Source organism: Rhinolophus ferrumequinum, chromosome 8 (genome assembly GCF_004115265.2).
Source record: "Rhinolophus ferrumequinum isolate MPI-CBG mRhiFer1 chromosome 8, mRhiFer1_v1.p, whole genome shotgun sequence".
NCBI lineage: Eukaryota > Metazoa > Chordata > Mammalia > Chiroptera > Rhinolophidae > Rhinolophus > Rhinolophus ferrumequinum.
Genome location: NC_046291.1, coordinates 57,064,266 through 57,082,646, shown reverse-complemented (window position 1 = coordinate 57,082,646; position 18,381 = coordinate 57,064,266). Strand labels below are relative to the sequence as shown.

Sequence of the window (18,381 nt, the reverse complement as noted above, 5' to 3'; positions counted from 1 at the left end):
ACTAAAACCCTGGAAGAATTCAATGAATAGTAATATTCAGTTATGCAGAAAATGGAAAGGCCTATGAAAGGAGTTACTGTTAGAAAAGAATCTATGAGGGCCAAAGGCAAAAGGCTTTATATGCCAAGTTAAGGACTTCCGGTTTTATGCTATCGACCAATCGTTCTCAAATTTTAGCATGCATCAGAGTATGCTGGAGGACTTGCATCCTATCCTCAGAGTTTCTGATCAACTTGCATTTTCTATGATCAACTTGTGGCTAGAAAGAAAGAGATTAGGACTGTCTCCAAGTCTAGTTTGAGAGGCATGATAGATCAGGATGTCACTAAATGAGATAAAGACTGAAGGAAGGAAGCTGTAGATTATATGAGGATAACCCGCTAAAGTTTGTTTTAAACTTATTAAACTTGAGATGTTTAAAGGCAGCAAGTGGAGATGACCAATGGGGAGAGATAGGCAGTTCCGGGACTCAGGAGTGAGGGCAGGGGTAAAGATAATGATTTCAAAGTCAACAACACAGAAATGGTTCTTCAAGCTATAGACATGGATGAAAGCCCTTAGGGCTAGAGACTGTGACACGGTAAGATAACCAAGCATCAAAATGTGGAGGAACATCATTATTTAAGGGATGTGCATAAAAATAGTCACTAAAAGAAGTAAGGAAAGAAACTCAGAACTCTCAGAGATGTAAAAGAAGAATGCAGGAACCGGGTGGGCTCTGAAATGAAGGGAATGAATAATTTTGAGACAGACTGTGGTCAAAACAATTTACTGAGAGTTAGTGAGTATCTTTAACTTCTGATGTAAAGGACAAGAGTACCATCTATCCCATTAAATTTTATCCTAGCGGTTCCATGGAGCTGGGATCAGGAATTAAGTCTCTAAAATGAGAAGTATGAACATCCTACAGTAAGTAGAGTGCATTAGAGTATAGTACACTGTCGCTGAAAATTATTGTTAGTAGAGCATCACAAGTATGCAGACGGCAACTTAGAAAGCTCCAATGACTTGCCCTTCGTCACAGAGCCATGACTGACTCATCATGGAATGGAGTCTTCTGACTTTTTACTAAGCAACCCCCAGTAAGAATTAGGTTTTAAGATAAAACCCAAGACACTAATCAATGAATGCGAATCAAGGTCTTGACTTTTCTCTTACCATCTGTAAAACAGGCCTCTGGCTCATCTGAATTTATAGGTTCAGCCTCCGCTTCTTCTCCTTCTCCTGGCACAGGGTTATCAATTGTGCTGCACTCAGAAGAACTCAGTTGGTTCAGTCTCTAAAAAGAAATTCACCATCCCACCAGATAGTCATTTAGAGTTCAAATCTTGAATTGAAGCCACATTTAATAATCAGAGTCATGCAAAGTGTTATGAAAAAAGATTAACAATATGATGGCCATAAAAAATGTATAAACACACACTGAGGTCAAGTAACCTTACAGTGCATCTATACTTGATCTATCTACACATCCTGTGAAAATAAATTTTATTATTTTTATTATGCTACAAGTAAGTAATTAGAATAGCATAAGGTAATATTTTGATGTAAACTATAACATTTGCAAAGTGTTGGCCACATTTTTGTTAATTTCCATATTTAATGTAAATTTGTTTACATCAATAATTATTATTTTAGGACAATCAAGACCCTAACAGCAGTAACGTGCAGGTTCCAAAATGCCAACGCCTGCTCATTGAAAGATCAGATCTGACAGTTGGCAGAAAAAAACTTGTTGATATTTAAAATTAAAAAAAGAAATTAGTATCAGATGAAATCCAAACATACTTCTTCTAATACCTCTTGGATTTAAGAATATGTATTAGGATGATATAGATAGAAGGCCTTTCATCAAGACCAAAAAAGTCAAATATACTACAATCAAAACTCCAAAAAACATAGTAATCCTTTCATCCAACACCACCCATTTTAGTATAAAATTTCAGGATATAGTAGAAAAGATCATAAAGTATTATTTACAATGTCAAGAGATAGTGGCTACTAAAGTGAGTACCACATGCAAACTCTGAAACAAAGATTCAATGAAATTAAACATGGCAGACTACTAACACATGAGAGGAATGAGTTCATTGTTATTATGATCATATTATTGATCATAACACAGACGTATTTTTCCAGCCAAGAACTTTATGATCAATATGTTTACACACATACACAGAAATGTTTAGAAAAAAAATTCATACAGCGACGTAGCAAAATTCGCAATTTTTCCTAATATTGTTTTATAAGGGGTAAAACAGCACATCAATGAAGAGCTTATTTTTCATTCTCATTTGCTAAATGACATGTGAATATTGAAAACTACTAGTTATTACAGCACATACTTCTCTTATTAAGATCAGCTTTACTTTTGTTTAGAATAGTTAAAACAAATCCAAGTGCTAAAAACCATCAAATACCCATTTTAGTTCAATTGATTCTTCAATCTATTAATATGTATTACTATCATAGGCTCAATCTAAAATATTAATTCTTAGAGATTGATTTGGAAGCTAAAAGTGCTCCTTATGGGTACCACATTAAATTTTTTAATTCAAATCAGTATTGCCCATCTTTTAATTTTACAGCCTAATTTTACAATTGATAACTCTAATGAGGGTCCTGAGTCATTAAGGAGTAACATCATAAACATCATAAAGCTCAGAATAAAGGACTAAAGGTCCTCTAGAGAGGTATTCCATAGATAGTTACGATGCTTTGTATAAGAGTCCCACGTTTTCTAACTTTACCATTCTAATATGGGACAACTTGAATTTTAAATATTCTTTTCTGGTTTAGAACCAAAATACACTTTAATTTCCCTTGCAGTTGTAAGGACCTATTTAGAGAAATGCACAGATCCCCTTATCTGTAGGTTGGAAAGAGAAAAGCAAAACTCCTGTGATGAGAAAACAACTATTTGGAGTTGCTGTCTAGGCATTTTACAGTGTGATCACCCTCCTCGAACTCAGAGTCTGGACATTTAATAAGGACCTCAGCTTAGGATTCCTGCTCCACATTCCCGTTCTGATTTTCTAGGGGCACCTTTTAAAACAACCATTTCAAGTTGAGCCTGTGAAAGTTTGTGACCTCTGCCCCAACCACCTTGTAAGTAATAGGTGTTTGCTACCCTGCTCTCTTATCTCCTGTTCACTCTATTTTTTAAAAAAATATATTATTTTTTTATTTTTCCATTACAGTTCACATACAATATTCTCCTGTTGGCTCTTGACCTGGGATGGAGGGTTTCCCTTCCCCTAGTTCATTGTCCTGCACCCCCCCATTTCTGGGATTTGCAAGTAATACATTTTGTGATTTTATAGAAAAAGATCTTTTTTTTATTACCTTTTGTAGCCTTTTAAAAGTGGAGATCACCTCTGATATGACCATTTGTATTTTCCATCTTGAGTGTAATATTTCATTTCTTTACATGATTTAGTTTTCTGAGCCTCTCAAGGTTCCTACAATCCTTGTCTATTCTCTCTGAAATTTCTCAAGGTTCGTTTAAAGTTTTAAAATGGTAATGCCCCACTAAATAACAGTATCTAAAAAAATAAAAAGTCCCAATTTGAAAAGTACTCCATATAGCCTTCGTCAATGAAATTCAATACTATTTTCCTGTTATTCTAGATTTTCATTTTACTTCCATTCAATTTACCAGAAAATTGTTAGTGTATTTACTAGTTACAATAAATTCTTAGATCATATTAGATTTATGGGAAACTAAAACTCCAGCCCTTTTTCAAATAAAGGGCAAGAAAATGGAGTTTTTCCTTTCCTAATGTTCTTTGCTCATTGTTACCAGAGAAACTGGGTAGGCTTTTTGGGAACAGCTGTTCATTCAGCGTTCATTCAGCAGGAAATCTACTTAACAGTTCCATCACATGTCAACATGGTATATTGTATTAGATGTTGGAGAAATAGTGAGGTCAAATCTCAGCCACCACCAGGGAAATTAAAAATAAATCTAATGATTTCATGAAGAGTGCTTAGATTTCCTAGAATCTTCTATCTAGGGCACTTTCTATCCAATAACATGACAAGTTATGTGAGTAAAAGATACGATATTAAATATAAAAACAAACGCAACAAAGTTTGCTCCTATAAGGTATAGATAGGTTGGACTGGTATAGGTTTCTCAGCCAGATCCTACAGTATCATTTTGAAACTTCTTTCTAATGTAAAGGCAAGCAGAATTCACCAATAAGGCCTTGCAACATAAAGCAACTGACAACAGTATTCAAGGGCCTTGTGCACTAACACAGGACTGCTATTTGCAGAGAATAGTTAAGTAGCTGGACCACAGTGGATCAAATCAGAAAGAATGTCTTATAAACTTTAAAAACAAACGTTTAAACAGTTCTACTACTGAGGCCTGCTAGAAAACTGCAATAAGTGGGTAAACAAAGATTAGAATATAGGCAAGAATGAGAGCAAAATGAGAGGTAACAGTGTAGGCTCTAAAACTCAAGCTCATTAAATATTATTTATAATAAAAAAAAAAACCAGAATGACAAAAAACAAACTACTGCATTTGAATGATTAATGCTATCCCCTAAAACTACTCAAAATGGGGAATACAAGGAAAGACAAACTCCAATGAATGTAACAATTACCAGTTTTTTAAACATGTGATTTCTAATATCGTTAAGTACAATATAAAATGAAAATTGTCACAGATAAAATATATCTTTCCTAATCTTTATGTAGGCAGCTTCTGCCAAAGAAATGTAACATACTTCAAGTCATTCTTCACAACTGAAATATCTAAAGAATGGCCATTTGTTAACATGTACCTCATGTTTTCTAATAGTAGTTTGGTTAAAAAAGGAAAAAAAAAAGTAATAGTAATTTAGGAATTAAACACGCATACATACACATATTTCTGTAAACAGATATCTCAGAAATTGTGTTTTATCTCCATAGATAGTATTGTATATGTGTACATCTTTATTTAGTTTCAAGGTGGGAGGAAATTTAATATATTCTGGAATAAAATTGTTTTCTGAGAGAATATTGCCTCTAAATCACCATCAATGTGAAATAGAAAAACATATCTTTTAATTACCCTTATTTAGGAGCATCTTTATAATTAACTTCAAGTAAACTGGAACAATAATATGAGTTTAATTTGAAATTATTAGCATTATTATCCCTACTGAGTATCAATTTCAGGATAAAGTTTTGCTTTCCTCGTTGTACAATGGAAAATAATACAAGCATCCCAACGATGACAGAAAAATTCAAAATATGAACTGGATTATGAAAAAAAGGGCAAGGTTCTTATCAACATGGATCATCCCCAACATAGAACTATTAGAGCTGTCATTCAATAAGCTATACAAAAATTAGAGCAAAATATTATATCTGCATAGTATAATTTATTTAATACTTGTTAGAAATATTAGATAAGGGAATTCATATTAACCTATTTCTAATTTTAGGGAAAGTGTTTTATAGCTTATTGACAGATTTAGTGTTCACTTTACAATATATTCTATTTAAACCTCTTCTTGAGGCTACTCCGCGTATCTCTTTATGAGGTATATACATAATCAGAAACTTTTTCCCATCAGTGAACAATATTGATTCTGGAATCAAATAAAGCATTTCAAGCACTTATAACTCATTTGTTCCTTGGCAGGGCCTAGTAAGTTATTAACTGGCACATTTTACATATGATGAAATAAAACCCAAATGTTAATTACTGAATTGATTAAAGAAATAAAGCTATAGCTATCGGTGTGCTTAAAATCATTTCAAATGTACTCCAAGTTTGGCCTAGAAGCTGGGTACTTGGTCTCTGTTCCCACCTGTCTAGGTGTGTACTCAGGTAGTAGCTCATTTGTATGAGCCTCAATTTCCTTAGCTGTAAATGTAGGGCTGGCACGAAAATGGTCCTTTCCTGTTCTGAGCTTTCATGTTTACACCTAAAATACTTCTCCCACAAGAATTGCTTCTTCGTAGAGTTTTAATTTACTGAATTTAAATGTAACAATTTTTTTCCAGCTTTACTGAGCTATAATTGACATACAACATTATGTAAGTTTAAGGTGTACAATGTGATGATTTGATACATAAATATTGCGAAATGTTTACTACAATAAGGTTAGTTAACACATCCTTCACACCTCACACAATCACCATTTTTTTGTTGTTGTTATAGTGGGAACAGTACAGTTTTACACTCATAATCATGTGATAATTTAATGTGATCTATACAGCTACACAAATATAGGTTCAATTAGGAGCGGAAGTTGATGAGGTTTTCAGATTAAATGTTGTTTTAATGGTTTCTGTTACTTTCTGCATCTTACTTTTATAATCCATCCAATAAAAATATATAAATCATGCACTTGAAATCACCTAAGGACATGAGCGAGATATAGAAAATCATCAAGAGAATAACAAAAAATGATGGAATTGCCCCAGTGACATGCTATGTCAATTCATCTATGGAACAATTGTACGTATATGTTTCTACTTTCTTGCAATGGGTCAGGCAGAAAGATTTTTGTAGCTGAAAAGCATGCATGACACTGAAAAAAATATCATATACGTATGATTTTTTTTTTTTTAGGTAACCTGTGTAAAAGTGGTCACATATGTCTCTGCCTGGTTAAAAGCACAAAGCTGCATCCTTGAACGATCCAGTTTGTTTTTACCCCTGTGAGAAGTAAGAAGGTTAGGTACGGAAATTTAGAAATGCATCATGATGAACCAGTTCAGTCAACCGATTTAAAATGCTTACAGTAACATACCTATAAGTAGAAATTAGTTATATATTTGACAATACATGCCATATGCTCAATGCAAAGCAATATATTTGAAACACAGTAATGGAGTTAAATATCCTTCAACAAAAATTTGATATAATGAACTAAACAGTTATATAATTCTGTTTTTTAGGAGATGAATTAAAATACTGTAATATGCTCAGGCTAACTTTTGCATTGTTTGTTCTTCATAAAAAAAAACGTTTAAAATAAGTGATTCTCAATATTGGAGTGGGGTGAGAGAAAGAGTGTGCAATTTTAAAAAGTATATTCTAAAAGCAGCATTTTTATTTACTTTTGATTATCATATTTATTTATTTTTATATTTCAAACATTACAGAAAAGAGATGTTTTCAAATTTATCAAACTAAAAGATTAAAAACAATTTAAATATGTTATACCAAAATTGTTTCTAGACACATGAATAAATTAAAAAAGATGAAAAATTTTTCAAATAGCTTGGAACCAATCTGCAAAAGAAATGGTCCAGGTAAAATTCTAAAGGAGTGTTTTGTTTTTGTAAGAATCTATACATAAAATATAAGATCAATGTCAACTTCCCCTAACGGTATAATTGTAACAAAACACTAAATCTTGCTAAGTCAAAATGCATTTCTGGAAAAATTATTTTATTTTCTAAAATGCAATAATGAGATGAAATCTAAACTGCCTTCAACTGCCTCTTTGAAGAAAAAAATTTATAAAAAAATCTAAAGAGAAAGAGACCTGATAAGAATGTAAATAAAACCATCACACAGTAAAAGGACATCATATATTTAACCTTGATGACTATAAATATTTAAATAATTTTTATCAAATCAATAAAAGGAATGCATTTAATAACAAGTAAGCACATTTACGTTTCTCCAAAGATGATGGCTTTCAAAATTGAATACTGAGTAGATGAATGGCTGGATGGATAGATAAATGAATGAGTGAATCAGGTGAACAACACGAATGTATGTTACTCTGCCTGGGATTTCCTTCTCCACCATATTCACCCAATGAATTCATCTCCATCCTTCAGGATCTGGCTCAAGTGCGACCTCCTTTCATGTGATTGCAACCTGATATAGTCCCTTATTCAATGCATCCTCCATGGACTGGCTTATTATTCTGTTACGGAATGTGCTGTGTTCCACTGTATTTTGTATTATCGAGTTAGACTATAACCTAATAAATCAGTATTAAGGAGGATTAGATGCTGAACATGAATCAGCAAATGCACAACCCCATTATAACAGGAGATTTGATCCTGAATTGCAACATTACCGGGATATAATAGAAAACAATTACATTCCTACTCATTCTCTTGCCTTCCTATGATATGTATTATGATAGTTAAAGCTTGGAGTTCAAATTCAAATAGACCCCCAGAAACATTAATGACTAATCAGCATCATTTCTTATAATATTTCAGTGTCTTAGTCATCTGTAAACATATTTTAACAATATCCACTTGCCTGGGTTATTATAAAGAGGAAAGTTATAAGGTATATAGACAAAAGTGGTTAATGTGTACATTTTTTCCTTGGTCTCTTTGGTGCTTTCTTCTTTTGTGTCTGCCTCTCAAGTGCTGAGTTGATCACTTGTCCTTTTACTTTCTATGGTCCCTGTAGTGTAGTGGATGCTGTGATGCATTGCCCAGATCCTCTTTTCAGGCAAACTACTCATTCCTGCTAGGAGTGCTGGCAACGGAAGAGCTGACCTTACACCCCATCCGCTGGAAGAATGGAGGGAGAACTTGCATCCAGTGACCAACTGGTTCAGGATGACTCCACAAGGTCATCCCCGAGCCAGAGATGCTTGCAGAACATTTCAACTTCTCCCTCTCGTCTTGCTTCCCTCACTTCTTACAGATGTAAAGATTTGCTCCTGGAACACTACCAAGTAAATCTCCTCAGAGTTGGTTTCTCAGGGAACCTGACCTCAGACTGATTCCCTGTATAATCCCATGGCTAACATAAATTAACATACACAATTCCAACCTGTCTACAATGCTGACTTCTCTTCTTAAGACCTACATTTCCAAATAGCATCACTTATCTATCTTGCAAGTAGCTCACAATTAAAATGTCCCCAAATTAAACTGTCTTCTCTACCCTCGATATTTTCTCCACCCCCTGTATATTTTTTATAGCATCAACAGCTATAGTTCATAGAAAAGGTACTCAAATGTATCCCTTTGCAGTTTTTTCTGCCAGATTGATCAAGTGAATGAAACGTTTATAAGGACTTTGCTTCTTTATGGAACATAAAGTTTTGCATAAATGTGGTTGTAGTGTTTTGAGTGACATTCCCTTGAAGGTGGGAAATTTGATTATGTAAAATGAAAAGGTTTCATTGATCCAAGGATATCAGCTAGTTAGATCATGACTTTGGTACAATACTTCAAAACACTAAACAACTATTAAGTAAAGTGTCTGCATTTGGTTTGAGAAAGAATGAATTGGGGGATCCTTCTGTGAGGAAATTTTTGCACAGGATGTTTTCCTCTCTGCTGAGTATACAAGATGAGCAAATTCACTTAAGCCAGCTTTGATAAGTGGATGCATTTATTAAAAGAGCAGTAAAGATTTGGGGTATGTGATTCATGGCAAGTAAAGGAGCTTCTTTGAAAATCATAAGAGTTTATGCTATATAATTTAAAATCATATGTGGCTGTTATGTTTTTCAATATTTGGATAAATAAACTGGATAAATTTAATGTTTTCCCTGAAATTTACATACACTTCCATAATCAGTTCTGTAAAATGGCTTTATTTTTTTCATCTTTAAAGCAGAGGGAAGTAATCTGTAATAACTGAAAACACAGGAAGTGTTTCTTTAACCTCTAAGGAAGAACTCTTCATTTTTAAAAATCATTAATTTAGTTTTTTAGGGTTTTCAATTTGAGACTTGGCACAATTAAAAAAAAAAAAAAAGAAGTACACTTCTTAAGCATTTAGTTAAGCCAGACGCCAATCACATTAAATTACTGCAGCTGGAGGAAAGAATCTTTTCCTAAGCAGCTGTTAGCACAGTGCCTGGAGCACAAATGTCAATAAATATTTACTGAATAAATGGGTGCATTTCATGCTTCGTTTGAGGCTCATAATAATGAAACGTTTCATCGCTAACGGTAAAAATCTGTGCAGTGTGTGGTTATTGTTTGCCCCGTGCTTAGAGGGCTGCATTATGCCTCAGGAGAAGGCTGATTCTGAGGGAGACCATCAGTTCAGTGTCTGCGTTCTGAAAAGCAGTACCAGGAATCTTGTTTTCATGGATCCACATGAGGCGACACTATGTTTTTTTCAATTCTGAGACAAACTCGATCTTCAGAAAAAAATGCTGACATTTTATTGCCAATTATTTCCTCCGAAATGTTTAAAATAGTTTACTCAACATTTCATATGAGCTTATCTCTTTGGTTATTTTCTGATAAGGTGTTTTATTACAGAATATTTTGACTTACAGATTTAAATGTCTATCAGGACAAGGAAACCTGCCTATCTGAGAGCTGGTAGCTGACACTAGAAGAGGATGGAAATGTAATGGGAAAACAGGATACTAAGCCATAAAAAAAGCCATAACCCCCCCCTTTTGTTAATGGGGATGGGGAGAGAGAGGGGTCAAAGGTCAAATATGTTCTCTCCCCTGTTCAAAACACAGATTCTTAAACTTTCAAAAGGGGAAATATCCTCAGGTCCTGAACAAAGATAATGATATCTCAAGAAATCTGGATCAAAACAAGCCAGGGATGAATGTTGGCTCATTTCCCATGGCAACTCAATCTATCACAGTGGTCACTAGAAACATCGCACATAAGGATTCTGAGAGTGCATCCAGGTTTAGGCAGAAGAGTTCAAAGGCTATGGCTGATAATGGAGAAAATAAAATGGAATTAAGCATTGCTAAGAAAGCCACTTAATATAATCGGAAGGCCACTGAGGAAGTGGGGCTTATGCACGTTTCATGGGTCAGTTCTCAGAAATGCTATGAAGTTTTAACCTGCTGCTAAACCCAGCTCAGGCTCAAGCCATAAACATCCTGAACCAACTGCTGTATGGAGATATATGGACCTAACTTCCTCTTTGTAGTTTTTCTCTCCCTCATTTGCATATTGGAACTAACCAATCCCAGTTATCCTGGCCCAAAATCCTTCATTTGCAAGGAAGACCTAAATGCAAACTGCACTTGTGGTTTTTGCTTTTATAAACCCTGCCTTTCTTTGTTCTCTTCAGAGCGCCATTTGGGTTGCTACCTGAATCTGCACCTCCTGGACTGCAAACCTTTTTGTTTAAATTAGTGCTTTTTGTTCTTTATTACAGCTTAAGCCTCTTCTTTGGTTAACATGGCTTAGAACAGGCATTTATAACAAGCTCCCTAAGTATGTTTTTACACACTAACATTGTGAACCACTGATCTGCATCATGCTACCTCTCTTAAATTTAACCAGTAGCAAATAGCTACTTACAGTGTGCATGTGGCTACTCAATTTCATAACCATAATAAATGTTAACTGGACACTTACTCTCCAGAGGCACTTATCTAATTAATAACATAAATCCTTTAATATTCATTATAATTCTATCTGGCATATCAGGAAACTAAAAAAAAAAAAAAAAAAGATTTTTGTAAATTGCACAAGATCATAGAGTTAGGAAATACCAAAGCTAGTATTTAAGGCAAGTAATGTATCTCCAGTGGCTGTATTCTTAACCATTCCTCAAGGTAGTACTTGAGAATTAAATAACCTAAATGTAGTGAATCGGGCATTACTTTCCATTAGGTAATCAAGATGTGCCTATTCAGGAAAGGTTCATCAAGTACATGGCAATCACTCGTTCAAAGATATCTCGGGCAAGACATCAGGCAAGATGGAAAAATAAGAAAGTTACAAAGGAGGGAATAAGCAATTAAAAATCTTGGAACTCAACTGAGAACTAAAGATTAGGGGAATTCGAGCAGGTAGGTAAGCATGGAAAGGTAACAGAAACACTTTAGATAAATAAAATCTGCATTGTTTAGTGGTCCAAAGTGAAAACCAAACCAAAACCAAGTCATAACTAGGAACATTTAAATCTCAAGCAACTGGAGAGAAAGACTCTGATACAGGGTTTCACAGTTGATGACAGCTTAATATTATTGATAAGCTATCTAACAAATTTCCTATAAATCTTGAACTTTTATTATTTCTCAAGTCCAGCATATAGTCAAGTAGGTTTGAATGTATTCAAGATGACAGACTTTGAGTAATATCTTGGAAAATTTCTTATGAGGAAGGGCAAACTTTCAAAGTCCATAATATCAAATCTTTTAGATGACGATGATGAATTCAATAATAAATACAATATCTAACACTGTTTTAGGTCTTACCAACTCAAATGCTGTGGTAAATGGCTTACAGAGATTATTTTATATATTTTTTATTACAGCCTATGAGGTAGTCCCAAGCTCCTGTATGTTATACCATGTAAACCACAGATATAAAATAGAAAAAGTGTACGTTTCTCATGTAGCTATGACTAAAATATCATGAAAAAATGATAATCAAGAATATTAGAATGAAACCATTAACTGGTCTGTAGATAACACAGTTTAAGGATACTACATTTCATGCTTTTTAGGATGGGTTTATGGGATAGGTGGCAGAGTAACTTTATGGATGGCTAAAATAGTCTATTTCAGTAACCAAATAATCTACATACTAAACAACATCACAAACCTCCTCTGATGCCACAGGTACATAAATTCTTCAGAAGCATGGCTCAGTATCCCATGGGAGACAACTTGGGTATTAACCCCAATAGGAATATGTTTAATACCTGAAATGGACAAAGACAGGGGAAGGCAGGTAGAACTAGGACTGACCTATGAATCGTAAGACTGGGACTCGTGTCATGGCTCTGCCTTCAATTAACATTATAACTATAGATGAAGATATTTCCTCTTACTGAGCGGGTTTTCTCAGTTAGAAAATGAGGTGCTAAATGGGCAGATCTATAAAATTCTGTTTAAAATGTTATAATTCAACATACTAAGAATAAGAGTAAGACTTTTGCCAGCAACTAAGGAGATAATGTAAGGTTGGCCACAGGCTTAGAGCAAAGGAAAAATGACCAGGGAAGAAATGACTCCTCCCAAATATTAAGATGTAAGCAGTGTTTGGTCAACTCTGCCAAGCTACCAAAGTACCTTAACACCTAGAATCCCAGCTTATTCAGAAAGTCTATCAGGCAACTGGAGTTTTACAAATTTACCTCATTAGCAGAAAAAGGGGCAATTGAATTAATTTCCCTTTCAACATGAGACTAGACTGACATTACTGCTCCTGAAGAGTAAGATGTAGAATCTGATTTTTCTACCTTCAAGCCAAAACAACCACACCTTTTGAATTTTGGACATATTAACTTCTTCCATGCAAAGGTTTTAAAAATAAAATATTTTATTCCTTACTTTGTCATCTTGGAAAGAATTTATTTGGCTACTTAGAAACGTATATTCATAATTTAATCATTTATTCACTCAGTAAGTAAGTATTGAGCATTTACTATGCACCTAGTACTGAGCATATGGCCAGTACACACACACACACACACACACACACACACACACACACACACACACACACACACACACGGCTGTGTGCCTTTATTCCAAAATCCACTATAAATTCATGAAGGGCAGGTTTAATATAGGGGTAAGCAGATAGGAGGCATTTGATAAATACCTGTCAAAAACTTCAAAATGTGATCTAAAGAAAGGAAAATATTTTAAAGTCGTATCTTAAAAGTTTAAAGAGAGGCCATTCTGTTAATGCTCTGCCATAAAACTCACTTATGGTTATTATATTCCATATTAATAAAAATGAAGCTCAATAATACTTTGAATATATGCAACCAAGTGTGGGGAAGTAGGATACAAAAGAGTTTGAATAAAATATTTCTATTTTTCAATGAGTTTACAGCACCCTTTGATGTATACAATCATTTCTCAAAAAAAAAATTAAAATATAAGACTAATAAATCCAGGAAGAGGCCATAAAATGGTGTGGGGTTCAAAATGAGGAGAGGTCATTATCTGCTTGGGGAGAAATCAGGAAGGATGCAATAGCTACATTTTTGAGCACTGAATACTGTTCTAAGCATTTTATAGGTGTTAATTCATTTATCCCTCACCCAACCCTATGGTGTAAGGACTAATCATTTTACAAATGAGGAAGCTGAGGGCTATGTCTTTAAGGATGTGTATCAGATTTTGAATAAAGAAGGAAATCCCAAGCACCGTCATGCAGGGAGTGAATATATGTGGCTCAAAAGAAACTGGTTTTCACACGTGTAAGAGCTCCAGACTAACACGAGGTGCAGGAGCTCCAGGCAAACACGAGGACAGACAGCCTTTAACTACAATATAATTCAGGACACTTTGGGGACAAAGGATACTGCAAAGGAGTGACATGATTAGGGTTGAAACTAAGCAAAAGTAATCAAATACATAGACTAGAGTAGATGGAAAATGGAGGCAGACAATCAGTCAGACCCCACTTAAAATTGTTTAGTGAGTGTAAAGGTGCTGAAGAGGGGTAGTGGGGTCAGCAGACACCGAGGAAGGAGACTGTATGTGAGTTCAGAGCTGATAACAAACGGGATAGAGGAAGGGAAGACAGAAAAATACCTGGTGCTTTCAAATACGGCTAGTTAAGATTAAATAAATTATTAAGAACAGTAAGTAACACCATACCAGATGAACCTTCAGGAAGCATGAAAACTATCCATGAGTATGCAATATAGAAAGAACTTATGACATGAAAATTTGTAATTTTGATTCATTTCATACTAATCAATAATACGAAATACAATGTATATAAAACAACCTTACCCCTTTGCTGTATTCACTATCTGAATCACTGCTAAGTTCCTCGGTATTCATATTCTCCAAATCTGATTCTCCAGGTGCAATTGGCACTGTCACTGTGAGGTTGGGATCATGCAAAAATGACTGGTAGTCACTTTCTTCCATCAAATATTTGTCTATGGTCCTTCCAAAACCACTGGTTTTATCTTTTTCCTTCTGAAAATTGTGATCTTTGCTCATTTCAGCAAGTATACTGTTAGAGATATATTTTTCCTCCGTATTATTTAGATCTTCTGCTCGTTTTATCTCTTTGGAAATCTTTGGCTTTTTAGGAAATTCTTTTAGAATAAATTCACCTATGGTTTGTTTCACATAATGTATTCCCTTGTTAATTCTGGCCACTGCAATCTGGAGGTTGTTTGCATCAGTATCTTCTTCAACTGGTGTAAGATTGTCTGAACTAAATGAGCTAAGTAATAAAGCCAGGAATAGGTTGAGGACCTGTATCAGGGTGGGGATGGGGTGCGGAGAAATAGGGAGACAACAAAGAAAGTAAGTATACTTTTCTGAAATACAGGCCCAAATCCACACACCAATGAAGATCCCTGCACTGTCACACATCGATAAGAACATGTGATGGGGATAGATCAGAGGCGAGACTCCTCATCATTCACCATATACCAGCTCCTGTGAACTCGGGGAACGTGAAGGACTAGCATGAGGAGCAAAGAGAACGCTCCCTTCACCGATGTCATGATGTCATTCTGCAGTTCATCGCTGAGCAACAGTCCCTTGGTCAAATTCCCTTTTATGGACCTAATAAGCCCCAACCTTTACTTGTAATTAATATATGTGAGAAACAAGTAGAACAAGAAAAGTGTGATTGTTGTGCTGTAGGAACTTAGGCCAAGTCTCTTTTCCCAGAAAGATAAATGTCACTTGTTACAACAAATGGAACATGTAATACTCGGAGACCTCCTGTAATAAAATATTTGGTCCAAGATTGTGTCAGCTTGTAATTTAATGAGGCTTTTAAAGCATAGAAAAGGACCTGCCCATTGAGCCCAATTCAAATGAGATAATGGCATTATGACTTCGGTGGCTTCCTTGCCAATCACTTTGGCCCTGGAAAAGATCATAAAAGAGATAAGGACAATTATCCTTGAAGCAAAATCCTGTTTGTGTGCAAAAGCATTCCTGTTTTTCTTCCCTGAGATAGGGGTCTAGGTGAATTCAACATTGTAAAAAATAAGAATTCTCACAGAGGGCTGCATTATATAAATTACGTTTATATAGAAAACAAAAAGGTAATTTAATTGCTCTTTCATGAAAGTCTATTCACAGCCCAAAACATCTACCTCATATTAATATAATTAAAACTAGATGGAACTGAAGAGAAGGGACTCACCCTGATTTTGGCCACATCTAACTAAAGCAATTAGAAAAGCACAGGTTAAGAATGTCGATGTTAGTATGTCTGTTTTAAGAGAAGAGTCTGAGGGGGAGAGGAAAGAGAAAATGATAGAGAACAATTTTGATGAATCACTAAGAAATTCTGAAATAGTTTATTTTAATTTTGGTGTTTATTGTCAATAGAGAATATATTTTACTATGAAATATATGTTTGTTTATATGTATATTTTAATAGGAATGTTGATGAGAAGCCAAGGTGTCCTTTTACTACTTTAGTCTCCCTCATCATTGCACGTGTTAACAAAAGGAGGGGAAGAGGTACAAATGAGTCATGGGGATGTGATATACAGCACAGGGACTAGAATCAATAATATAATAACTATGTACAGTAACAGATGGTTACTACACTTATTGTGGTGATCACTTTGTAAGGTGTGTAACTTTTTTTTTTGTTTTGTTTTCTTCCTCTTCTTTTTTTTATTTAAATTTATTGGGGTGACAATTGCTATCAAAATTACATAGATTTCAGGCGTGCAACTCTACATCACACCATCTGTAAATTACATTGTCTGTTCACCACCCAGAGTCAGTTAGTTCCCCTTCCATCACCATACATTTGATCCCCCTTACCCTCATCTCCCACCCCCCAACCCCTTTACCCTCTGGTAACCACTAAATTACGTTCCCCAGATTAATTTTCAAACCCCGTGGCCATCCTGTGGTCACCGACTGCCCTCCAATCCCCTCACCCGCCCCCCCCCCCCCGCCCTTCTAAAACCTCAGTTTTTCTTCTTTGTCTCCAACACTGTTTCTGGTTAGTTCATTCACTTATTTTTTTCTTTAGATTCGCAAATAAGTGAGATCATATGGTACTTATCTTTCTCTGTCTGACTTATTTCACTTAACATAATGTTCTCTAGGTCCATCCATGTGTAACTATTGAATCACTATGTTGTACACCTGAAACTAATATAATACTGTATGTCATTAGAATTAAAAATAAATTTTAAAAAAATTTCAAAAATATAAAATTTATAATTAGCTTTATTTTTTCCAGCTTTATTGAGCTATAATAGACATATAACATAGTGTAAGGTTAAAGTGTACAACATGTTGATTTGAGGCACTTACACATTGTAAAATGATTCTAGCATTAGGGGACACCTACCTCCATCATGTCACATAGTTACCATTCTTCTTTCTGGTGAGAATGTTTAAGATCTACTCTCTTAGCAACATTTAAATATATAACACAGTATTATTAACTATAATCACATGCTGTAAATTAGATTCCCAGAACTTACTCAGCTTATAATGGAACTTTGTACTCTTTTACCAATATCTCCTAATTCCATTACCAGCCCTCCATGCCAGCTCCTGGTAACCATCATTCTAGTTTCTGTTTCTATGTAAACTTGAGCTCATTAAAATTTTATTTTCCTAAACTACCCTCTAATACTTACAATTTTTAATCATTTCAATTAATTGGTAGTAAAACAACCTAAGGAATAAATAAGAAAAAAAAATGAGGTCTGTTTAGCATATGGCTATAATACGCAGAAAACTATAACAGAAGCATAACTTTTTGTTTCTTTCTTTTCAGATTCTAATTCTAAATCATTGGTAATTCCTTAATCAAATATTGGTTATCAACTTTGTGAATTATACTTCTGTTATCTTTCATTGGGAAAACCTTGTGAAAAATATAAGTATGGGTTATCTGGAAGAGAAAATAAGACAAGATTTCATTTTCTTTTCTGTTCTTCCCTGTATTGAAATGATCAGTGTTTTATTACAATTAATTGCTTTAGATCTAATTAATCCTAAAATTATAAAATAACTGATCATATCCTCATATAACAATTTTCTATGGAGAATTTAAATGTGTGAACATCTGATTACATACCACCAGGTTCCCAATGACCATGACCATCATGAAGACAGTAAGGCACATGGCTTGACCGGCGACCTCCATGCAGTCCCACATGGTCTCTATCCACTCTCCACACAGCACGCGGAACACAATCAGGAAAGAGTGAAAGAAGTCATTCATGTGCCAGCGTGGGAGCTCACAGTCATCAGAGATCTTGCAGACACATTCTTTGTAGCTCTTACCAAACAGCTGCATGCCGACCACGGCAAAAATGAAGACGATGATGGCCAACACCAAGGTGAGGTTACCCAGAGCCCCCACTGAATTACCAATGATCTTAATCAGCATGTTCAGTGTTGGCCAAGATTTTGCTAGTTTGAAAACTCGGAGCTAAAAGTAAACACAAAGTATAATATTAATTATGATGATAAGTTTTATAGTTTCCAACCTTGAATTTTATTCCAAATTTTAAGTTCTAAAATA

At 34.8% G+C, this 18,381-nt stretch overlaps 1 protein-coding gene and 1 long non-coding RNA gene across 6 annotated transcripts in view; one reads left to right on the top strand and one right to left on the bottom strand.

Moving 5' to 3' along the window:
• Positions 1 to 18,070, top strand: part of LOC117026207 (uncharacterized) — an 85,699-nt gene extending 67,629 nt beyond the window's left edge. For both annotated transcript variants that reach the window (XR_004423721.1, XR_004423722.1), the window contains one exon: positions 17,938 to 18,070. This is a non-coding gene — a long non-coding RNA (uncharacterized LOC117026207). The remainder of the gene's footprint in view (positions 1 to 17,937) is intronic.
• SCN9A (sodium voltage-gated channel alpha subunit 9) overlaps positions 1 to 18,381 on the bottom strand; it is a 130,996-nt gene that overhangs the window by 28,022 nt on the left and 84,593 nt on the right. For all 4 annotated transcript variants that reach the window (XM_033112803.1, XM_033112805.1, XM_033112804.1 and 1 more), the window contains exons 16-18: positions 17,932 to 18,288; positions 14,637 to 15,113; positions 1,159 to 1,279 (exon numbers count right to left, since the gene is read on the bottom strand). In XM_033112803.1, coding sequence (XP_032968694.1) covers positions 1,159 to 1,279; positions 14,637 to 15,113; positions 17,932 to 18,288 — 955 coding nt within the window. The remainder of the gene's footprint in view (positions 1 to 1,158; positions 1,280 to 14,636; positions 15,114 to 17,931; positions 18,289 to 18,381) is intronic.